We start from the raw sequence: 25,769 nt of genomic DNA on the forward strand, positions 1-25,769 counted from the left end.
ATAATGACAATGAATAAACAGCCCATGAAAAATGCTACTAATATTTGAATTTATTCTGTCTGCAGGAATTAATGAATTAATGAAGCCCTGTATGTAAACAATGACTCCACTAGAAGGGTAAAAATACTGCTTAAGTATAGCCCATAATAGCTATTAAAGGGACCAAAAGTAGGATGTGGACTTGATCCAGTGTATCTGCAAACCAACCTCGTCATTTGTTTTAGACATTGGTGGCAAAACGGCACCAGGAAGTTCCCAGATATCTTGCTAGACTCCAAGGGCTGCCCTGTGAACACCACTAAATAAATGGAAGCATGTCTCAGAAGTAGGATCCAGTCTTAGAGATGAGACATACTAAAAAGTTCCATGATGTGGGGTAGTAGCATCAATCAACTCCAACATGCCACAAAAAGATTCTGTAACAAGAGCTTATCCACTTGTGGGATAATCCTCTCATGAATACTTACTTTTGTGAAAGCTCCAAGTCCTCCAGTGATAGGTTTGGGGCTTTGAACCTTAGGGTGACTCCCAATTGGGCAAAGAGGTGGCATAGATGCGAACAAAGAATCCTCCTGCTGTGTTTGTAAAAATACGTATTGTACAATTAGGATAAAGTGAGTGATTTCACTCTAGTCACATATTTAATACAAACCTGTGACATTCCCTAGCAACAAAAACAAACAAAAAGCCCAAAACTCTTTGCGGGCTTCTGAGTCCCTACACCTGCATTTTAATATTGCTTGAAAAGACAATTCAAAGTAAGGCTATAAATTGGCAAGAACCTACTCATCTGTGCCCACTGTAAACTGGAAAGACTCCTATCATACTACCTGTAATATTTGGCTGACTCATTGGTTTCATGTCGAGTCCCCTGCCAGATGCTACTAAAGGATAGGTACTGTATTCTATTTCTTTTCTATCCCTAAGGTCTACGCACTAAATAAACAAATGAATGTAACAGGCAGTGACAGTGTTTCAGTATACCACACCCTTGTAACAGTACTTGCAACTTGATCTGCTACTCTGGAATAAATACCCAGGACGCAGGGGGAAATTTTTCACTAAAAATTTTAAAAACAATACAACAAAAAGAACTTGAACAATTAGCAAATACAAAGACAGCAAAGGTCAAAATTCAAAATTACTGTCATTTGTCTCTAATTCTCAAATACAAAAGGCAAGTCTCAGAGGCAATTTTCCATAAATAAATGTTGGGGGCAAGAAACAAAGTTAAGAACACTGTTTAACTATGTAATGAAAATATCATCAACAAACATGCAAAAATACACTGGTAGAAAATTAAGACCTTCAAGGAATTCTTAAAATTCAGGCATTCATAGAACACAGTGCTCACAGATTACACTGCATTAGAGAAAAACCTCGCCTTGGATCAGGAAACTATTCAGTATCATCACAATTAAGTGCCTAGATATAAGAAATGCTGTGTTAGCACCAGTCATGTAAGAGATGATCTTTGAATTCTCAGGAATTCTCAAACAGGAGTTTATACCTCAGAGGCTCTAGCCTTAAGGTAGCCAAGACAATAACAAATAAGCTGAATAACTAAGTCAACAGCAGTGACTGTCTCTGCGGAACAGTGAGCAGATATCTAGCACTATGATCTGAACAAGTCAGATCATATTTGGAATTCTAAATTTCAAAGGACTTCTTATCCTGAAGAAGGCGGGGGAAGGGGAAAATACACTGTGGAAAGATACGAATTATTACTTTGTAAAGAAAAATGTATAACAAAGCTGTCCAAAAAAATCATAGGTAAGGTAGGGGAGTCTGAAGTACTTGATCTTTATGATACTTCTTAGCTTGAAGATTCTACTTTATGAAATCTGCATTATCACTTGCAAATTCTGGCTCAACTTGAATGTACCACGTTTAGAAACTAGCAAAGCGCAATAAGAGTGTTACCTTGACAGCAGATGTTACAAAACTACTTCCATGAATTTTAGGAATCGGGGAACCTGTTCCTTGGGAAGCCTGAGAGGCAGTAGAGAGCTTGCTGGTAGGACTTCCTGATAAGCAAGGTAGATTTACAAATAAAGTATAAACAAAGTAAAATTTACAAAATGGAATTTTAAAGCCATTTTCCACCACCCTTGTCTTCTCCCCACTATTTATTGTTCATTTTGAAGGGCTGAAAACTCACAACCATGATATTATTATAGAAAAAAAACACTTAAGGATTCATCCTGTGAAGCTGACCGCTTCATCAACCTAAAAAGGGACAAGAAGCTAGTAAGGAAGTGTAGAAGAATAAGTAAAGTAAGTAGACATTATATATTCTGCACTTATATAGAAAGAGATACTGTAACATAATGGTGTTGGCTATTTCACAATGTGCCAAAATGTATGCATTCAACTGAATGCTAGTTCCTTCAAAGTAGTTTCACTAGAAGGTTATACCTACTCCAAAATGCTGACATTAAACGCTTTATACTCCATCAGTACAACTGGCTTTAGGGTCTGATCAAAATAAGTCACATTATCTACAGTCAACAGTAAGTCAAGACTAAAAATGGTACTTGGTCACCTCCTCCATTTACCAAACTTGCCTGCAGAGACTTTGGCTGATTTCTAAAACTAAGCATCCTCAAAAGACACCTACTTGACATCCTTAGGTGTACTCAAAAGGGAATCTCTGAAAGTAGCATTTTTTAAAGGAGTCCCACAATTATAATCATTGTTAAAGAACATAACTTTCTAAAAAAATAGTTGGAAAGGCCCAACACACATTAATCTGTGTTAAAATCAAACATGTTAGAAAAAAATCAGTCTCATTATTTTATAGCTATTTCTCTTATTTCTCTTTTCAATATTTCTATTAGAAGTGAAAGCTACAGGAAAGTTTACACAGAGGTGCACGTGTTTAAACAGTTTAATTGAAGGGAATAAATAAAATGTTAGTGAAAGTATCTCAAAGAAACCTGAAACGCTCTCTGTATTTATATGAGGTTATGATGATAAATATGGGGAATCCAAAGACTTCTTATGCTTCCTATTAGAGTTGTTTTTTGTTTTAAATAACTACAGGGTTCAGCTTCCCTCCCACATGCAAGTTTTATCTTATTCACTGAAAAGTAAAGATCACTTTTTTATTTCACTGGGGAAAAATATGTACGGTTCACAAAGCTATTCTTGCTCTAAAGCTTAATTTGGAAAAGTTAATCACACATTGCCTAAAAAGAATGTCTTCTAAATGAGAATAAAATCCATTCTTTTTTTTCCCTTTTTTAGAAAATTAATTATGGTTCACTATGAATCTTAAGAAATTAAAAAATAAAACTTAAGTAAATTCCTAAAAATATAACTTTTACAAGAAGTAAATCTTCCCTCAAATAGCACTGGAAAACAAAAAAGAATATATATATATATATATATATATATATATATATATATATATATACACACACACTCTTATGTATTCCCTCCTCTTGTTCATGGTTGAAGATTTCATTCTCCCATTATATGGCTACTAAGTCACATTAGGATTCCACCTTTGAAAAAGATCAAATCTTGGGGATTGCATGAATATTGTTCCATTCAAACACACACCTGCAGTAGGAGTGGTGGCTCCAATAACCTGCCCTGGCTTGTCCACGATAACATAAGGATTATTAATAACAGAACTGGCAGTGCCTTGCTTCACATGGACTGGAGTGGAAGTTGGGGTTCGAGGCAATGGCGATGGACTTGGGGTTGATATAGGGGAACCTTTATTAATAAAAAGAGAAACAAAATAAACTAAACAAAATAGATATATTCAGCCCATCTAAGAGGACGCTAAAGAAAATGGAAGAGGGGCAGGGCCACCAGTACAAAGGCGACAAGTTGGGAAAAGAGAATGGGGCTGTAAGTTTCAGGTACTGGGAGCAGCCGCAGCAGCTGAGGCCAGGGGTTAGTGCATTTTACTCTCTACATCCTTATCCATGTAGCAGCAGCAGCAGTCAGCCTGTTAGAAACAGATACTGAGGTCCTACCCCAGATCTACCAAATATATCAATAAATCAGTATTTTAACAAGAGACCCCAGCAGGCACATTAAAGTTCAAAACACAGTGCTTTACACAAGTGCGGAACTGCTGCATCCCCAGGTCACAACAACTTGGGCAGGTTGTTATAATACTGGTTACACTTGAAGAAACTGAAGTTAGGGAGGCAAGTGAACAGCTAGACTTAGGAACCAAGTCTTGATTTGCAATGAATTTCCAATAGGAAAATATGAAATTCATCCACCAAAACAAAAGTCTCTCTCAATACCATGTCACAGCCACAATCCAGAGATTCGTGTTCCCATAGCTCTCAGAAGTTACCGACAGATACATCATTAAACATCCTCAACAGTTACTGATCAAATCTGTTATCCATGAATTTCTCCAACCTTCAAAACAATTTATATGTTCAGCCTATTCCACCTCTGAAGCAGCAAGCTCCAAAACGCTTCTAACTGGTAGGTAAAATTATACATTCTTTACCTTTTATCAATTTCAAGGACTTGGATCATATTTCTGCTTAGCTATTTTTAGCACTGAACACTCCCCCCACCCCCTTCATTTAACAATTATATAGAAGTCTCCCACTGCCTACGTATTTCTATTGACTCACTTTCATGTCTTTTGTGAGGTGGCACACTCAAAACTATAAAGCATATTTCTGCTAGAAGTTTACCTAACATAAACTGTTGCGCGGTAATGGACAATTCAACCTCAGTGAAAATGAAACCTCAGAACGACCTACTGATCATAGGAATGAGTAAATTTGTAGTGTGGTTATAGAGTATAAAAGATATCTCAATCCCAAACCAACCCCTGAAGCTTAACTACAAACCAAAAGGCATCTAATTTTTTTCTATTACTAGTCACTCTGGTTTCCATATATAATTCCCAAACTTAATTCCTACCTTAGTTTCCTCCATACATCCTAGCAAACAATTTACCTGTGCTGATTCTAGATGAAAATTTGGCTGCTTTGAATTTTATTTCTTTCCTCATTCAAAAATTGTTTCCATATGAATGACTTTTGTTTTTGTTTTGTGACACTTTTGCTTTGCTAATCAACAGTGATGAGCTTGCTTGTTAACTAAACAAAAACCCTGCTTAGAAAAACTAAAAAAAAAAACTAAAAAAAAAAAAAGAAAAAAAAAGCCATAGTACTTTATCATTCTAACAATTTTTACACACACCAAATTCATATATACCACGTATACCTGAGACAATCTTGCAGCTCATGGTGATAGGCTGGAAGGATTTTCCAGGTGACTCCGGATTAGGAACCTGACTTTGTGGCACAATTTTGCAACTTGATGCTATTGGCTGAAAAGCTGAATTGCCATGAGAACAAAAGGTGACTTTCTGGGATGTTGTCATTTTGGTGGGTGTTCGTTCCAATGAAGATGGCAAAGAATAAAATGTAGTGTGTCTCTCAGCTTCAGTGTTGGCTGGGAATCCTTCTTGAAATGAAACAGGCAAATAAGTCATCAACCACTTTGAAATCCCTCACCATTTCAAGAACCATTTAAGCCATTTACCAGTAGTAAAATAAATACAGTTGACTGGTATTTAACACTGCTTTATGTATTTTCTGGTGAAATGTAAATATCATGCCTAGAATCATGTTTCATTAAAATGCTTCTTTCAAAAAATTATAAAACATATTAGCTAACACTATATAATAAAATTTATAAGTTCATTATGTTCTCCCATTCTTTATATATGAATTGACAAACTGTTTAGAGAAGAAAAACTCAAAAGAAAGCATTAGCTTAATCTAATGATGTCCTGTTTTATTAAATGCCCATAAAAAGGATGCAACTGAAACTTAAGAGCAATAAAGTTGAGATTTTTATAAAAGAACTAAAATATTAACATCACATTAAACGTAGACTTACAGATCATACTAACACCATTTAGAATCAATTTTATATCGTATTTGTATATGTTATATAAGTGAACACTTAAATACTTAACTATATACTTATATACTTACTAAATAAAAAGATGCCATAGTCAAAATACATTTGTTGATGATAAGTCTTATACTGTATTTTAAATAAGATTAGATACTAATATTTGAACTTCTTTTCATACAATTATGGACCAAACAAGAAAGTCTTCCTGTAACATATTAGAGGAAACCATTATATTCATCAAAGAATAAAAATGTAATGTTTTTCAGTGAGTTTTGTGTTCTATAAAATGTCGATAAAGCTGCATTAAAAATTTCTTCTGAGAAGAGTAAGGGCTTGGCTATTTTCATAATAGGTCTGTGTAGAAGAGCAGCATGCCTACTTATGCAAAATTTATTTTCCATACACTCATAAGGCACTGAAAACAGCAGTTCAACATCAAGTGATGGAAAGGAACACGCCATAATGACTGCTCTATACAAGGTAAAAATGCATTTCCATACAAGGAAAAATATATACTACCTTTCTCCACAGAGGTATCAGGTACTGGCTCATGTGACTGCTTTACTGGTGAGGACGCTTTCCCAGGGGCTGGAATGGTCAAAGGCAAGGATGGTGGGGCATCTGAGATGTCTGACTCGGAGGACTGAGGATAAACGGTGTCTTCTCCAAGCGAATGCCGATGGAGCTCAACATCCACTACCTACACGATCGGGCAACAACTGGGCTCATGAATCCATCATCAATGTCACAGAAAGCCCCAAACCTGTCTCAAAACATGGTGCTCTAACAGACATTGCAAATGATTTCTATTCATACTTCAAAGGCAATTTCAATCTCAATAACTAAAGGATTTATCCCAGAATGTAATCTAATCTGGCTTAATAGATCACTCAATGAAACCAATCATAAAATTGGGGAACTTCCATTTAGTGTTTCTGCACCTTAGAACACTCTTTCCCCCAATCTCAGCATCACTGCCTCTTTCTCACCATTAGGTCTCAATCAAATGTCACCTTCTCAGAGAGGCCTTCCCTAACCAACCTAGCTAAAGCACCCAACTTGTCCTCCGGCTACTCTCTTCTTTATAGCACTTATTTGTAAGTGAAATTATCTTATTTGCTTTTATATTTACCATATACCTTCTCCCTACTCTCAATACAACCAAGAATAAAACTCCTTGAGAGTAGTAGCTACTCTCATTTGTTCATTTTTGTATCCTCAATACCTGAACCAGTGCTTAGCATATAGTATGTGCTCAATAAATAACTTCTGGCATAACACAGCACATTTCCCTGAAGAGAGTAAGGTTTAACTTAGCTAATTCTAATCATAATGGCTACTGCTGATATATCATGAATACCAAAAAAGGAGGGGGAGGATGGGGTGGGAAAACAAAGTTGAAGGTCTAATACTTCCTGATTTCAAAATTTATTATTACAAAACTATAGTAATCAAAACAGTGTGGTACTGGCATAAAGACAGACAAACAGACCATCAGAATAGAATACACTCTCACATACATGGTCAAATTATTTTTGACAAGGGTGCCAAGACCACTGATTGGGAAAAGGACAATCTTTTCAACAAATAGTGCTGGGAAAACTGGAGATCCACATGCATTAGAATGAAAGTGGAAGTTTACTTTACACCATATACAAAAATTAACTCAAAATGGATCAAAGGCCTAAACATAACACCTAAAACAATAAAACTTAGAAGAAAATATAGGGGCAAAGTGTCATAACACTGAATTTGGAAATGATTTCTTAGATATGATACAAAACGTACAGATAGAAGAAAAAACAGATAAATTAGACTACATCAACATTTAAAACTTCTGTGCATCAAAGGACACGATAACAGAGTGAAAAGGCAACCCACAGAATGGGAGAAAATATCTGCAAATCATATATCTGATAAGAGATTATCTCAAGAATATAGAGACACCTCCTAAAAATCAGCTACAAAAAACCAAACAACCCAATTCAAAAATGGACAAAGGATTTGAATTCACATTTCTCCAAAAAAGATATATAAATGGCTGATAAACACATGAAAAAATGCTCAACATCAATAATTATTACAGAAATGCATACCAAAACCACAAAGAAATACCACCTCACACTCCCTGGATAGTATCAAAAAAGCAGAAAACAACAAGCACTGGCAAAGATGTGGAGAAATCGAAACCCTTACACGCTGTTGGTGGGAATGTAAAATGATGCAGCTGCTATGGTAAACAGTGTGGTGGTTTCTCAAAAAATTAAAAATAGAATTACTGTATGATCCAGCAATTCCACTTCTGGGTATACACCCAAAAGTACTGAACACAGGGACACGAACAGAGAGACCCACATTCTTAGCAGCATTATTCACAATAGCCAAAAGATGGAAGCAACGCAAGTGCTCATTGACAGAAAAGTGGTTGAACAAAATGTGATGCATACATACAACAGAATGTTACTCAGCCTTTAAAAAGGAAGGAAATTTTTATTCATGCTACAACGTGGATGAATCTTGAGAACATTATGCTAAGTGAAATATGGCAGTCACACACAAAAAAGAATACCGTATGATTCCACTTATGTGTTACCTAGAGTAGTCAAATTCATAGAGACAGAAAATAGAAGAGTGGTTTAGGGGTTGCGGGAAGAGGGTGAGTTATTATAAATGGGTAGTTTCAGTTTTCCAAGATGAAGAGTTCTCTGGAGATGAATGGTAGTGACAGCTGCGTAAAAATGTGAATATATTTAATACCACCTAACACTTTAAAATGATTAAATGGTAAATTTTATGTGTCTTTTATCACAATTTAAAAATAAATAAGTAAATAAGGGGGGAGAGAAACTTTTTATAAAATTAAGCGTTCATTTTTTTTCCTAATTAAAAATGAAGATCAATTTTCATTCTACTTGTTCCCAAATAATACTGTAGGAAAATAACCTACCGTCTCTGCTCCAAGAGTCTGCAAGCCAGTATAAGTTCTGTCCAGCTATTGAAAGACAGAAGAGTATTAAGTTTCACTATGCTTACTTATAAAGCTTAGGATACAGTCTTATCTAAAACCCCTTTCACTGCAAGTCTTCACATCATAGGCTCTACTTTTTCATAACGTATAAATTCATCATGTCAATAAAAACCCTCAATTTTCTGAGAGAAAAACTGAGTAAAATAAATAAAAACAACCTCAGACATATAGGTAGTTATTATAAAAACAGGCTATAAAAATATACATGCAGTGTGATGACACAATTATATACTTAGGGTATATTTACTAAGCACTTGTGCAAAAAATGAATGAAAATTTAGGCAATATAGGCAATACTAATAACTACCAGTATATTAACTTCATGGATGATTTATTTTAGAGGAGAGAAAGGAGTATAAATTGAGGGAATGTCAATAATATAAATAAAAAAGTTTACAATTACATACAAAGAGGTTAGGTTCTTATTCTTATACTTTATATTTAAAATTTAAAAAAAGGATTTGTGGCAGCTTACCATATAAATCTTATACAGTAAGATCAATAGGTAAAAATGGTTAAGTTGGGTAGAAAGGAAAGAAAAGGAAAGGCGAGATGGAGGAAAAAATGAAGCCAGGGATAGGCTAGTAAATAGAAAATTCTAAAGGCTTGCAAGAAGTAGATTTCAGTCTGGCTGAGTTCTTTAGCAGGCAACACAGAGAAGACAACTCAGTTATGAGACCTAGTGTTCATAATAGAAAAGGCAATAGAGGGTAGATTTATAGTAGCACCATGGAAGACATCTGGAGTTTTAAACCTTCGCCAACAGGTTGACTGTTAAAAAGATACGGGCAATTTTAAGGCTACATCCATTCTGCATATTCTCCAGAGCACAGATATAATAGTCTCTGTAATCTGCACTGGCCTATGTTTTATTCTTGGGACCACATTTTGAGAGAGACACTGATAAAACAGAACTATTATCAAAATGACAAGAGAAACTGGAAAGAAAGCACAGCATACAAGAAACGTTACAAGAACAGGTTTTGGCTGAGAAAGAAATGATTTAAGGAGAGACACAAACGCTATCATTAAACATTTTTAGAGTTCTTACAAAAGAAAACAAAGTCCTGTTCTGTACTATTCCAGAAATCAAACTAGGATAAATGAGATCAAGGTTAGAAGGGGGGGCGGGGGAGAAACGGGTAACAGTTTTAGGTAAATTTATGAAAGAAGCTTCTAAAAGTTTATTTACTAAATGGATAAATGGATTGTTTTGGGAATTACTGTGCTCCAGTGATGGTTGAGGAGAGGTTAGATGACTACCTGTCAGGGATGCAGATATGCGAATTTCATCCCAGAAACTTTAAATTTTATTGAACTCTTAACACTTAGAGTATTTAGTATATAATGTAATTATTACAGTATCAAATATAGATTGTTATGTACTACAGAATTTCAGAATACAGAGGGATTGCTATGGACTTTAATAGCCAGGAAAAGCTACATAGGAACGTGAAGAATGGAAAGAATACACACAGGCATTCGAGGAGGGAAGAGCATAAAAGACTTAAGAGATGGCCTAAGGCATTTCTGGGACATGACCAGACTGACCTGGCTGCAGTAGGATATTCATGCAGGGGATTAGTGTGAGATAATTTACGGTAAAGTATGTCAAGTCAAAATGTGAAGAGCCTGGAATAGTAGGCAGGGGAGTCTGAACCTGAATAACAGGAATTCAATCAAAGCTTCTCAGAGAGGAACAACATAATGGTTCTCCTGTTTTAGGAAGACTAATCTGATGGCGGTGTACAGAATGGACTGAGGGAGAAAAGACAGATTGGCATTAAAGAAGCTAATCAGGAGACAGAGTATAAGAATAGCCTAGTAAGAGTGGAAAGGGCGAAGGGTAGTCTAAAAGAAAAATTAATGGTCTGCAAGTGAACAAATATTTAGAACACAGAGGGAAGAATCAAAGATGGTTCTGAGAGTTAACAAAGAAATTGCAGGAAAAATGATACTCCAGAATAAATAAAGATCAGTGGTCACAACAGAGGTGCTTAAGTTCTCAAGGCCAATCAACATGTAATATATAGTAAAATTAAGGAAAATCTGGTAAGAAATACTTTAAAAACTGTCTCAATCATTCACCAGGAACTCTAAGGACAATAAAATATGTATAAAAACTATGTAAACAATTCCCTTTATTTTAGGGATTAGGGTTGGGCCCAGTGCAATATAAGATGGTATGTACAGTGCTTAAAATAAGTTAAGAGGAAAGCAAAACTATTTCAGACCTTCCTCTAAGTAAGTGGGAACATATCCTGCCCCTCCGAACAAAGTGGCTGTATGTTCTTTATTTGGTTTCAGTTCTTCTCTGAGGTTATAAGGCAATCTTGTTTTACAGTAATCTCTAGAAAATAACTTAAACATGAAGTTAAGTAGTGCTGTTTACCAACAATGGAGGACAAATCTCAGGCGGCCTTAAGGTTGAAAAGGGTACATTTGTGAAACAAAGGGAACAAAACAGGAATTATGAAAATGTACTCAGATTCACTTGGGGGCAATTAATGAGAATAATGTGGTAAATCACAAAGGGCGTTTTGGGAGAAGTTCAATATTAGGATTATATTTTACGGAGAGAAAATGTACACGAGGTTACGACAGCGAGGGATGTGGGGCACTTTAAAAAAATGGTCTGTCTTCCAACTATGAAAGTTAAATGTTTATTATACAAAACTGGAAAAGAAAAACACACACATGCACATACAGAAAAAAGGGGCAGAAGAAACCTCCCACAATGTCATTACTTCAATTACTCCAACTTTTTAGGGTATTTCTTTTGTGTTTTTTCCACCTACTTAAAATCTAGGTTGACCTCATACTATATACATAGTTGTATACTCTACGCTTTTCATTTACTATAATGGTAGTTTTTCCCATGTATAAAAAACACTTTTTAAAATAAAATTTGTGATGGTTACATAATAAACCATGTGGATATATCAGTTAAGGATTTCAAAAGTATTACAACCTTCCACAGTACTTAATATTTCCTAAAATATGTTCACTTCTATCTTTATCCTTAAGAGATAAATAGACAAGGCTTATTATTTGTGCCTCTTTTTACAGAAAATTAAAATGTAAAGAGTAAAATACAGATTAAACAGAAAAAGATTTCATTTACTTGTTAGCCCCAGGTAGCACAGTACAAATGAGCTCTGATCAGAGATTCAAGTCTTCTGATTATCTGACCAGTTCATCTTTTTAAAGAATATACATTCTGCTGTAAAGTGACCCCTTCCCCAGCCTTCAGAAGGCAAGTGTTGTAGCAGTAAGCAAAACACACTCAAAAAGATTTATCCTGCTCCCACTATCCGTGGCCACTTCTCTCAGAGGGCTAACCCACCACTTTAAGTGGAGGTGAACAAAGATACTTCAGGGCTTCCCTGGTGGCGCAGTGGTTAAGAGTGCGTCTGCCGATGCAGGGAACACGGGTTCGTGCCCCGGTCTGGGAAGATCCCACATGCCGCGGGGCGGCTGGGCCCGTGAGCCATGGCTGCTGAACCTGCATGTCTGGAGCCTGTGCTCCACAATGGGAGAGGCCACAATGGTGAGAGGCCCATGTACCACACACAAAAAAAAGATACTTCATTTCTGGGGAGCAATGTTTTGTTACAATACCTTCAGATTATGTATGATATCTATCCGCTTGTTCTGGCTGTCCTTAAAGTGTACTTGAACTCTGACAGGAAACTCACCCCAGCCTCTTCTGGTCAAGTGAAAAGGAGGCTCTCTAGGGAAAAGCAGATATTAATGTATTAGTCCATGTCCACTCTCTCATTCTAGAAAGAACAGTTTTCCCATAATGGCTAAGTTAGAACTTCACATGTTTCTAATAATTATTTAGATTTCCTCACTTGATGCTAAATCAATACGCTGAATTTTCCTAAAATGCTAAATCATAAAAAATTCAACTCAAATCTACATTAAGCTTTCAACTACTGAATACTTAGAGCTAAGACACTTATACCATACAATCCAATGTCATTATTTTCACAGACAGGGAACTAAGGTGATTTGATGGATGTCGCAGTATTAAAGCCAGAATCCTTGATTGCTACTTGATAGACATAGGCTGTGAGGTATGTTCCCTACCCCAAGACAATCATTTATTCCTCCACTCTGGCAAAAACAAGATAAATCATGAATGCTCAATCTGAAAGTGACAATTTATTTGAAACTATCTACTAAGAAGACTTAAATTATATATGACTTTATATAATTTTAGTGAATAGAGAGGAATGTGTGTGAATGCTAATTGGACTAGAGAATTTTCAGCAGTCAAAATGTAATTTGTGAAGAGAATAAAAAGGAAGATTGATGAGAAAAAGACTGGCATGCTGTTGATAATTGGTGTTGGGTACGTGAGGATTCAATATACTCTACTTTGTACTGGGTGGGCCAAAAGGTACGTTCATTTTTTTCAGTAAGATGGCTCCTAGTAGCACTTAGTTGTCTTTAACTTCATTTGAAACAATTTTATTAGACTGTATTGTGACAGCTGTCATATCAGCGTGCGTTTAAAAAAGAACTTATCAAAATTGGTGAATTTTTGTGTAGCCATTTTAATATTGAAGATGGAAGAAAAAAGCAACATTTTTGGCATATTATGCTTTATTATTTCAAGAAAGATAAAAATGCAACTGAAATGCAAAAAAAGATTTGTGCAGTGTATGGAGAAGGTGCTATGACTGATCAAAATGTGTCACAAGTGGTTTGCAAAAGCTGTGTGCTGGAGATTTCTCGCTGGACGATGCTCCACGGTCGCGCAGACCAGTTGAAGTTGATAGGAATCAAATCGAGACATTAATTGAGAACCAATGTTATACCACGTGGGAGATAGCCAACATACTCAAAATATCGAAATCAAGCATTGAAAATCATTTGCACCAGCTTGGTTATGTTAATCGCTTTGATGTTTGGGTTCCACATAAGCAAAAAAACCTTCTTGACCATATATTTCCCCATGCGATTCTCTACTGAAACATAATGAAAACAGTCTGTTTTTAAAACAAATTGTGACGGGCGATGAAAAGTGGATACTGTACGGTAATGTGGAATGGAAGCTTTGTCTGTGGGGCAAGCGAAATGAACCACCACCAACCACACCAAAGGCCGGTCTTCATCCAAAGAAGGTGATGTTGTGTACATGGTTGGACTAGAAGGGAGTCCTCTATTATGAGCACCTTCTGGAAAACAAAATGATTATTTCCAACAAGTACTGCTCACAATTAGACCAACTGAAAGCAGCACTCGACCAAAAGCATCCGGAATTAGTCAAAAGAAAATGCATAACCTTCTTCCATCAGGATACCACAGGACCGCATGTTTCTTTGATGACCAGGCAAAAACTGTTACAGCTTGGCTGGGAAGTTCTGATTCATCTGCTGTATTCACGAGACGTTGCACCTTTGGATTTCCATTTACTTCAGTCTTTACATAATTCTCTTAAATGGAAAAAATTTCAATTCCCTGTAAGACTGTAAAAGGCACCTAGAACAGTTCTTTGCTCAAAATGATAAAAAGTTTTGGAAAGATGGAATTATGAAGTTGCCTGAAAACTGGCAGAAGGTAGTGGAACAAAACGGTGAATCCACTGTTCAATAAAGCTCTTGGTGAAAATGAAAAATGTGTCTTTTATTTTTACTTAAAAACCAAAGGACCTTTTTAGCCAACCCAATATATGTCTGGAATTTTCCAGAATAAAAAGTTTAAAAATTTAATTGAGACCTTCATGTACTCAAGAATAATATGGTTTAAGTTAATGGAGGAAAGAGAGAATACTTTAAAATTATAATGTTCATTATGAATCAATGGCTTGGAATTCCTATAATGAGAGAATGCCAAGATTGCAGGGAGAAAGGAACTTTCAGTAGGATGTGCTTTTGGAAAACTAAGGAGGGACACGAATTCAGTAAGGGCAGAGTCCAAGAACACAACCTGAGAGGAGTCTAGGAACAGATATGAATCATCAGGCACAAAACCAGAGGCCACCTGGAGAGCCCAAAGCAGGAAAAATCCCTGAGTGTGAGAGAAGCCTGGAAAGTAGAGGAAGCAACAGCTGTATTATAAACTAGAGAAAAGAAAGCAAAGAAACACAGTGCCCTGGATGGAAGGAACCAGCTGAGTTAGTAAGAGAAGTAGCCATGATGTCAGCATAGGTTCAGACAGCAATAAAGACAGGCTTGGGGTCAAATGAGAATGCTGACTTGAGACAGCAGCTTGAAAAGGAATCCAAAGCCAGAGATACAGTGGGGCCTACAGACATGGTGGACTTAAGAAGAATAATTAAGGGAAATTCTATTGATGACAAGTTTAGTCACTTAAATTCCAGTAAAGCTAAGTGGAAGGCCCAAATTCACTTTGCAATATTCGTCAATCTCATGGTTTGTATGCTGAATTTCTCTTACAAAGGATATAGTAAATCAGCTGTGCTCCTCAATTTGTGTACATAGGCTAAACTCTAGTGAATGGACAGGAAGGACTGCTGCCGGGGAAGACAGAAGACAGACAAATCAGGAAAAAGGAACAATGCTTTTTAACAGGAAATTCCTCCCTAACCGTATTTTTGGAAACAAAAAAGGAATCCAAGACCTACCAACAGATAAGACAGCTACAGAAATGTTATACTTCAAAAGACATATGTATTTCACACAAAAAGGGGACTGCTTCCCCTAAACAGACTTCTATATTTCTAGATTCCTCATAGAGGGTGAAATGTATCAATAACCAAGAAGACAACCCACAGAATACTAGGCTTTAAAAATGGCTTTCCTAAAAATACAGAATGAAGCACAATTCCTCACCCAAATAATTCAAATGGGCAACCAGTCTTTTAGGATCACTTCTAGTGACCCAGAATTCATTACTTTAGTAACACTCTCTATCACATTTCTAAAGAGCTCTGTTATAAAAATATTTCATCTTCCTCCTGCATGTTACTTCTAGTACGCCTTCTACAATCACAAATTCCTCCTCCACATGACCTTCAAAAAAACTAAAACATTCCACTAAGTTCTCTTCTTTTCAGGGTAAACACATTCTGTTCCTTATAACAGCAGCAGAAGCAAACACTTATATTGTTTACTATGATCCTACCACTGTTCTAAGCCCTTTATATCTATTAACTCATCTAATTTTTAAATCACAATATGAAATATCCCCTGAGACACAGTGAGGCTAAATAACTAGCCCAAGGTCATGCAGCAAATAAGTAGTGGATGTGAGATTTAAACTCCAGGGCCCATGCTTATTTTTTTTAACGATACAAACGTTTTGAAGAGGCTCACTGGGGCGTTCCCTTGGGGGCTGAGCACACTCTAGTCTCTTACGCACCAAGGGCAGGAATACTCTACTGACACAGTAACCAAGTGTTCTTCATCTCTGCAAACGCTGTATCAAGTCCTGAGCCTAGCATACACTTAGTGACTATCTTGTGCCTAAAAGCAAAGTTTACAGTCACAGCTTTTTAGAAGTTGGCTAAGGAATAACTGAACCAAATGGAAAACAGATGGTCTATAGGAACAGAATCTACTTATGCTCTTCATCAGGTAATGTGCTCTGATGAGGAGATTCAGAGTGCACGATGAACATACATGTGCTTTGGTCCAAAGATAAAGATTATCCCCAAGTTTCAAGGCAGCTGAAAAGATTTCACCTACTCATCACATTACTTCAGATACTTGACACAAGAACCGCCTTAAAAGCCTTGTAAAGAACACAGATTTATAATTAAATCTATGACACATGTTAATGTTCTGTCCTACCTGAAATTTAAAGTTCAGCTCTAAGAAGAATATTTTAAGAATACAGACAGGGCTTCCCTGGTGGCGCAGTGGTTGAGAGTCCGCCTGCTGATGCAGGGGACGCGGGTTCGTGCCCAGGTCCAGGAGGATCCCACATGCCGCAGAGTGGCTGGGCCCACGAGCCATGGCCGCTGAGTCTGCGCGTCCGGAGCCTGTGCTCCGCAACGGGAGAGGCCACAGCAGTGAGAGGCCCGTGTACCGCAAAAAAAAAAAAAGAATACAGACAAACCAGAGTGTGTCAGAGAATATAACCTGGATGGCAGAGGAACATAAAACAAAGTCACACGGATGACAACTGAAACAAATGTGGATATTTGGCTTGGAGGAGAAGAGACCTAACAGTTGCTTTCAAAATATTTGAACAGCTACATGGAAAAGGGACTACACTGATTCTGTGTGGTGTTACAAAATAAACGGGAAGTGTACTGTTTAGAAGTTAAAGGAAGTTAGGTCTCTGCTCAATATAATTAAAAACTTCCAAACAAACACAGCCACCTACAAATGGAATGGCTCACATCATGAATTCAATAATTCACTCAACAAGAAATGACATTTACTACATGCTGGACACTGTGCTAGATCACAGGGAGGGAAAGAATTAAGAAAAGGTCCCAAACATCGAGAAGTTCTAAATCTAGTAAGGGAGACATACATGTAAATTAATAAGTGTAATAATAAACTTATATACATTACTTGCTATAAAAACACAGAGATGTGGTTGATCATTAACAAATTATTTCTCAGGAGTTTTAAACACCAGAAGCACACAAGCAAGGATCTCTTTTAAAATACTATTTAGAAATCATAACCCAGTAGTTAATAAAGTATGGGAAAGTATGCTCTTGGGAAAGGTATGTAGTAATGGTGCAATTCACAAGCTGTGAAAAACTAACTGGTCAGATATACCACCACAGCCAGTTATGCAATACTGTCAGAGTGGCATGGACCAGACAGAAAATAATTGTCAGAGGCTATTTCCATGATGTGAAATTTCAGAAAACAAAGTTCATTTACTATTAACAGAAGATACTACAGATGTATAAGATGAGAGAGAAATTTGAAGAGGAGCGATATGTATGACCTTTTCCTTGAATTTCCTCAGACCATTACAATACAACCTGATAAGTGTGACTTGCCACCTTTACCTGCAGATTAGTAAAGATTTCTTAATAAATGCAACTTCATATATTACTGCATGATATATTCTAAAACTTAAAGGAACTCAGTGTGTTTCACAAATTCCAATTCCTGGGATGAGAACTGAGAAATAAAATAGGCATTGATTTGCATCATTAAGTATTAGGGTTTTATGTAATGAGTTTTTAATCCCATTTTTGGTAAATCAGATGTTTATCATCAATACAAAATATGATTAATACATTTTAACTGATTCACATGCTTTATATTAAATAAAATGTTTTCCTAAAACAGTATTTTTGTTGCTGTTTTTACTATATAAAGGAATTTCTTGCTGGTCTGGACATTAAAACATATATATATATATATATATATATATATATGTTTGTTTTTTTTTTTTGTTTGTTTTTTTGCGGTACGCGGGCCTCTCACTGTTGTGGCCTCTCTCATTGCAGAGCACAGGCTCCAGACGCGCAGGCTCAGCGGCCATGGCTCACGGGCCCAACCGCTCTACGGCATGTGGGATCTTCCCAGACCAGGGCACAAACCCGTGTCCCCTACATCGGCAGGCGGACTCTCAACCACTGCACCACCAGGGAAGGCCCCATATATTCTTTTTATTATTTATATTTTTATAGACAAAGTACTTTTTAAACTCACCTACTATTTCTTACCAAACTCACTAAAATATGTGTATTAAAATACTGGACTTATCTGGAGTCAGTTTATCTAAACTCAGAAAATACTGTTACTCTGTAAGCTATCTTAAACTATAAAATATTGTTACTATCCCAAGAATTCAAGTAAACAATCATTTACTGTATTTTAACCCCTGTAAGAAAGTAGAGCAAAGAAGGATTCACTGAGAAAGTAACCTGAGTTATGTCTTGAAGCATAAACAGCAGACCTTAAGAAAGACAGTGTGTGCATGTACATATGCATATGTGCATGTGTGTGTAAGTGAAGAAGACAGACAATAGGAAGATGGTATTCCTAGCAAAGAAAACAAGTCTAAGTCACCAGTGGAATTCCAGGTGAGGCTAGATGAGCTGTATCGGGTATTTCTGAAAGATTTCATGAATCAGATATAGACTGAAACAAAATCACAGACAAGGCCTTCTCAATACTAATGTTTGAGAGCCTAAGAATGTAATTGCTCCTCTATCAAACCCTACCATTAGAAAAAAACAGACTATCAACACTTTTCTGAGGTTCTATCCAGTGAAATATGTCAAGAAAATACAGGAAGTTTTATAAACATTAAAAGAAAAAAATCTTGTTTACACTGACTGATCCTCCAGGATAGACAAGACAAAAAGATTCAATATCATAAAAAGTGTGAAAATTAATCATTAATTCAATGCAATTTCAATCCATAACTTGACAGAGATTCTAAACTAATCTGGAACAACATATTTACTCAAGAATGACCAAGACAAAAACTGCAGAATAATAATAATCAGGGGAACATACTCTACCGGACATCAGAATATACTATAAAGCAAAACAATTAAAATAGTATAGGGACTTCCCTGGTGGCACAGTGGTTAAGAACCGCCTGCCAATGCAGGGGACACAGGTTTCAGCCCTGGTCCGGGAAGATCCCACATGCCGCAGAGCAACTAAGCCCGTGAGTCACAACTACTAGCCTGCGCTCTAGAGCCCACGAGCCACAACTACTGAGCCCCTGCGCCTAGAGCCCGTGCTCCACGACAAGAGAAGCCACCGAAATGAGAAGCCCACACCCTGCACCACAATGAAGAGTGGCCCCAGCTCACCACAACTAGAGAAAGCCTGCACACGGCAACAAAGACCCAACACAGCCAAAAATTAATTAATTAAAAAAATAGTATAATATTAGTACAGGAATCAAAATCATTAACAGAATCTAGCATCAGATCCATGTTTATGTCAGAATTTAGTATGTATTAAAGGACAGATCAGCTGGTAACTGATAAATGCATAACTATCCATATGAAGAAGATAAATGTTCTATATTAGCTACAAAAAAATCTCATTTCCAGGTATTTGACTTTCTGACCAACAACTCCTATCTTCTGACTCCATGCCTTTGACCCCCACAGAGATTTCCATTTCTTGCCCACACCAGTTTGCACTACCCATCACTGCTCTTATGTAATCTCCTTCTCTCCTTACTCAGCTTAGATTCTATGGTATATCACTACCATAACCTTATTATTAAAGTGAGGTTATCAATGAACTGGGAGACCAGGGTTTTGGACGAACTGTCTATCTGCATGCCAAAGCCCTTAAGAATGAGGGCAAGAGTACTGCTAGAGGGACTTCCCTGGTGGTGCAGTGCTTAAGAATCCGTCTGTCAATGCAGGGGACACGGGATCAAGCCCTGGTCTGGGAAGATCCCACATGCTGCGGAGCAGCTAAGCCCGTGCACCACAACTACTGAGCCTGCGCTCTACAGCCTGCGAGCCACAACTACTGAAGACCACATGCCACAACTACTGAAGCCCATGTGTCTAGAGCCTGTGCTCCACAACAAGAGAAGCCACCACAATGAGAAGCCTGCGCACCGCAATGAAGAGTAGCCCCACTCACCGCAACTAGAGAAAGCCCGTGAGTAGCAATGAAGACCCAACGTAGCCAAAAATAAATAAAATAAATATTAAAAAAAAAAAAGAGCACTGCTAGACAGAAAATCAGTACACCAGGTGCTAAAACTGTTTTTGAAAGAGAGGATTGACTGGGAAATCAGTAGATGCCTGTGACAAGGAGGAGCAGCAGATCTTACGAAGTTTCTAAGGAGCTGAGGTTTTTAGAGAGAAAAAGGGAAAAGGTGGTCTAGAAGCCACAAATATGAGCAAGAAAGACATGCACCCCATTTTTAGACCCAATGGTACACGCTGTGTGAGAGAAAAAACAGCTGCCACTTGAAAGTTTTCTTGGGAGAAGTGGTGTTCTCAGGAGATAGCCATGTTTTACTTAAGAGTCAGGAGTGGAGGGAATGTTCTGAAGAAAGCTGAGGATACAGGAGATTTCACTGATAAAGACCCACAACCACTTCCACAATACAGTCATATAATGAATATATATGTGATACGTAACATCACATAAAGATGTAAAGAATACACCTAAATGAAACAAATTTCAGAACAATATATATTATCATTCGATCTTTGTGAAATAATGACAACAAAGAACCTCAACAACTATACTAGGTTTATATATACAGGAAAAATATCATTAAGGGTTACTTCTGAGAAGGTGAGATCATGGAGAACTTTCAACATTAAATATTTCTGTAATTTCAGAAACCTTTATTTAATTCTATTATATTCTGATAATCATAAAAAACAGTAACATTGTATCTATATAAACAAGTTAAGCTATTTCCAGAGGAGAGGAGAATCAGCTAATATAATTCATATGGTAACAACCTGACAGAAGGGGATGGTACCTGTTCAGTGAGACAGAAATCTGCAAGAGGGAACCACAGCTAAAACTATACTGTGACTAAAAGCCGAAACTGAGTAAATTATTAATGACACAAGAATTTCAAGGGAGTGTTCTCAAGTTAAATCACTTTCCTTCCACTTCAGTAAATCTGTACTTCTCAGGTTTAATAACGCAAGTGTGCTCACCTAACTTCCACAAGGTCATTTGGTTTATAGCTGGGATGAAGAAAGAACCAAACTTTCTTGACAAAATGATTAATGCTGGGTTCTCTACGAGACCCTCGGACATATACCATCCACTTGTGGGTTGATTGGTCGTTTTCTTCTCTCTTATCAGGAGGTATGTACCTAGAGTAGAGAAAGAAAAAAAAAACTACTCGAATTCTTTTTTCCTAACAAACCAATTAACTACTACTTGAAACAAGATTAAAAATCAATTACAAGACGAAAATAGGAAAATTTACATATATGTGAAGATTAAGCAACATGCTACTTACCAACAAATAGGTGAAAAAAAAATCAAAAGAGAAATCAAAAAATATCTTGAGACAACTGAAAATGGAAGTAGAGCACACCAAAACCTAAGTGATGCAGCAAAAACAGTTCTAAGAAAGAAGTTTACAGTGATAAATGCCTACATTAAGAAAAAAGAAAGACTTCATATACACAATCTAACTTTACACTGTAAGGAACTAGAAAGAAAAAAACAGACTAAGCCCAAAGTTAGGAGAAGGAAGGAAAAAACCAAGATCAGAGTGGAAATAAATTGAGACCAAAAACACAGTAGAAAAGATCAAACAAACTAAGAGCTTGTTTTTTGAAAAGATAAACAAAATAGACAAAAACCTTTACCCAGACTTACCAAGAAAGGGGGGGGGGGGACAACAGACTCAAATAAATAAAATTATAAATGAAAGTGGAGATGTTACAACTCATACTACACAAATACAAAGGATCATAAGAGACGGAGAACAATTAAACACCAACGAACCAGACAACTTAGAAGTAGTGAATAAATCCTAAAAATACACAGCTCATCCAGACTGAATCGTGAAGAAATAGAAAATCTGAACAGAACAATTACTAATAAGGAGACTGAATTCGTAAAAACATCCCAAAAAAGTACATTCCAGGACCAGATGGCTTTAAAGGGTGAATTCTACCAAACATTTAAAGAATTGGTACCAATACGATTGAATTAGTAAAAACCTCCCAAAAAAGTACATTCCAGGACCAGATAGCTTTAAAGGGTAAATTCTACCAAACATTTAAAGAATTGGTACCAATCCTCAATCTCTTCCAAAAAACAGAAGAGGAGGGCACACTCAACAAACTTTTTTTTTTTTTTTTTTGTGGTAGGCGGGCCTCTCACTGTTGTGGCCTCTCCCGTTGCGGAGCACAGGCTCCAGACGCGCAGGCTCAGCGGCCATGGCTCACGGGCCTAGCCGCTCAGCAGCATGTGGGATCTTCCCAGACCGGGGCACGAACCCGTGTCCCCTGCATCGGCAGGCGGACTCTCAACTGCTGCGCCACCAGGGAAGCCCAACAAACTCATTTAACAAAGCCAAAATTACCCTGATATCAAAGCCAAATAAGGATACTACAAGGAAATTACAAGCCAGTATCCCTGATAAAAGTAGATGCAAAATTCTTCAACAAAACATTAGTAAACAGAATTCAACAGTACATTGACACATTACTGACCTGAGAGGTAATAATGCGTCTTTTGTTACCCGAACGTTATTGACTGGAGACGTATCAATAGAGAGTGATACAATTAACATCACAGTGCGAAGTTGTTACAGCTTAAAATTGATCAAGGGTTCATTATACAACTTATGACTGTCATTATCATTCACATTTTGCTCTGTTAGGTTTTTGTCCCAATCTTGTGTATATTATAAATGCAAGTTTATTACCATAAAATTTTCAAAAATGACGCATCACCAATTTTGAGTGAAGAAGAATTTTTCAGTGAATTTTATACAGATACTTTCTCTGACTGTCCCAGTGACATATACACTAGTGCCTCAGAAGATGACAGTTCTTCAGAATATAGTTCTGATTCAGACGATGTGAATTATTAGACCAACAAAAAGACAAAAAACCTTAGTGATTGATTCTGATACGGAAAGTGAAAATGAAACTCACGGTGCTGGAGAATGCTCCTTTGCTTCTACGGAAGAGTGGTTTGAAGACAACACTTCACGAAAATTAGAAGACTTTACAGGTGTATCAGGTGTAACTACTGAATGTAATAACCCGCAAAGTGTTAGTCAAATAACAGAATTAATTTTTGGTAATGACTTTTTCAAGTTGGTCGGTTCTCAAACAAACCTGTATTACCAACAGAATGAAAAATCATATAAAAAGTATGATAAGGGGCTTCCCTGGTGGCGCAGTGGTTGAGAGTCCGCCTGCCGATGCAGGGGACATGGGTTCATGCCCCGGTCCAGGAGGATCCCACATGCCGCAGAGCGGCTGGGCCCGTGAGCCATGGCCGCTGAGCCTGAGAGTCCGGAGCCTGTGCTCCGCAACAGGAGAGGCCACAACAGTGAGAGGCCCGCGTACCACAAAATAAATAAATAAAAAGTATGATAAGGCTTTAAAATGGACTGATGTAACCAATAGTGACATGAAGAAGTTTCTTGGATTAATAATTTTGATGGGGACTTCCCTGGTGGCGCAGTGGTTGAGAGTCCGCCTGCCGATGCAGGGGACACGGGTTCATGCCCCGGTCCGGGAAGATCCCACATGCCACGGAGCAGCTGGGCCTGTGAGTCATGGCCGCTAAGCCTGCGTGTCCGTAGCCTGCGCTCCGCAACAGGAGAGGCCACAACAGTGAGAGGCCCGCATACCGCAAAAAAAAATAAAATAAAATAAAAATAATTTTGATGGGACAATTAAGAAAGTCACACTGGAAAGAATACTGGTTGACTGATCCCGAAACACCAATCTTTCCAAAGATTATGACGAGAAGGTTTCAACAAATAATGGTATTTCTTCACTTTACCGATAACTCAGAAACTCCACTTGCTACAGACAGAATTTCAAAAACCTCTTTTGGATTATTTTCTACCAAAATTTCAATCGATCTATATACCCAAACAAGAGCTATCACTTGAGGAGGCAATGATAAAGTGGAGGGGACAACTCAGATTCAAAACCTATAATCCAAAAAAAAAAGAAAACAAAACCTATAATCCCAGAAAACTTACAAAATATGGAATTTTGGTCAGGATGGTGAGTGAAAGTGAAACCGGATATATAGGCAACTTTGAGATTTACATGGGTGAAGGAAAGAAACTGCAAGAAACAATATTATTGGTCCTACAACCTTATCTCGGTTCATGGCACTATATTTACCAAGACAATTATTACAACAGTGTGTCCACATCTGAAATATTGTTGAAAAATAAAAAAAGAGTTTGTGGGACTGTAAGAGAGAATCGTGGTCTACCAAACCAATTAAAGGAGAAATCTAAAAATCTACAGAGGGGTGAAATGACATTCTTATGGAAGGGAGAAGTGACTCTTCTTATATGGAAAGACAAGAGGCTAGTCCTCATGGTGACAACTATTCATGACACCTCCATAGCAACTACAGGAAAAGAAGACGGAGGACTGGCCATCAGATAACTAAGCCCACCTGTATATTAGGGTATAATAAATACATGAAGGGAGTTGATCGATCCAATCAATATCTGGCAAACTTCAATATCCTCCGGAGAATTCGAAAATGGTATAAGAAAGTAGGTTTATATTTGAGTAATTGCAGTTTTATTCAATGTGTTTAAAATTTATTGCAGCCTTAATGCACAGAATAAAATGACTTACAAGCAATTTTTGTTAGCAGTAGCTAGAGAATGGGGAATTGACCATTCTGATAATACAGCGGTAGTCCCACACCTGGTCCTTCTTGTGGCGTTTCTAGAACAGTGCGCCGCAAAGATCCACCTTGTCAACTATCAGGTAAAATAAAAGAATATATTCTAGAGGAAATAATACCCACAGGACCCAAAAAAAATGCCACCAGAAAGTGTAGAGTCTGCTATTCCAGGGGAAAGTGCATTGAAACATGGTATATTTGTAATAGATGCTCTGTTCCCCTGCACAGAGGTGCCTGCTATACTGCCTATCACACTCTAACGAAATACCAGAATGCTTTAGTAAGACATGTACAAAGTTTCAAATAAATACATTAAGTAAAAAAACGTTGCTGATATTTACTCAAACACAGGTGTTTCAATATTCACTTACATAACAGACCATCAGCCACAGGTGTTAGTTTCTGCAAAAATCCCCTGGTCAATAATGTGTTAAAAGTATCAACAACATGATCAAGTGGGATTTATTCCAGGCATGCAATGATGGTTTGACATCCACAAATCAACCAATGCAACACACCACATTAATAAAATGAAGGCTAAAAATCATATGATCATCTCA

General features: G+C 37.2%; 1 protein-coding gene across 4 annotated transcripts in view; it reads right to left on the reverse strand.

Annotated features, from left to right (window-relative positions):
- The window catches only part of YEATS2 (YEATS domain containing 2), a 107,835-nt gene that overhangs the window by 37,979 nt on the left and 44,087 nt on the right, over positions 1-25,769 (reverse strand). For 3 of the 4 annotated variants that reach the window (XR_003792447.1, XM_029215535.1, XM_029215536.1), the window contains 8 exons: positions 21,507-21,668; positions 12,569-12,680; positions 8,867-8,911; positions 6,439-6,619; positions 5,218-5,460; positions 3,568-3,726; positions 1,924-2,027; positions 468-575 (listed from right to left, as the gene is read on the reverse strand). Coding sequence is in view for 3 of the 4 variants with exons in the window: in XM_029215535.1 (XP_029071368.1) it covers positions 468-575; positions 1,924-2,027; positions 3,568-3,726; positions 5,218-5,460; positions 6,439-6,619; positions 8,867-8,911; positions 12,569-12,680; positions 21,507-21,668 (1,114 nt within the window). In the remaining variant the exon portion in view is untranslated. The remainder of the gene's footprint in view (positions 1-467; positions 576-1,923; positions 2,028-3,567; positions 3,727-5,217; positions 5,461-6,438; positions 6,620-8,866; positions 8,912-12,568; positions 12,681-21,506; positions 21,669-25,769) is intronic. The other variant, XM_029215537.1, reaches the window with a different exon arrangement.

Source organism: Monodon monoceros, unplaced genomic scaffold, assembly GCF_005190385.1.
Source record: "Monodon monoceros isolate NGI ecotype Baffin Bay Population unplaced genomic scaffold, NGI_Narwhal_1 Super_Scaffold_11, whole genome shotgun sequence".
Lineage (NCBI taxonomy): Eukaryota > Metazoa > Chordata > Mammalia > Artiodactyla > Monodontidae > Monodon > Monodon monoceros.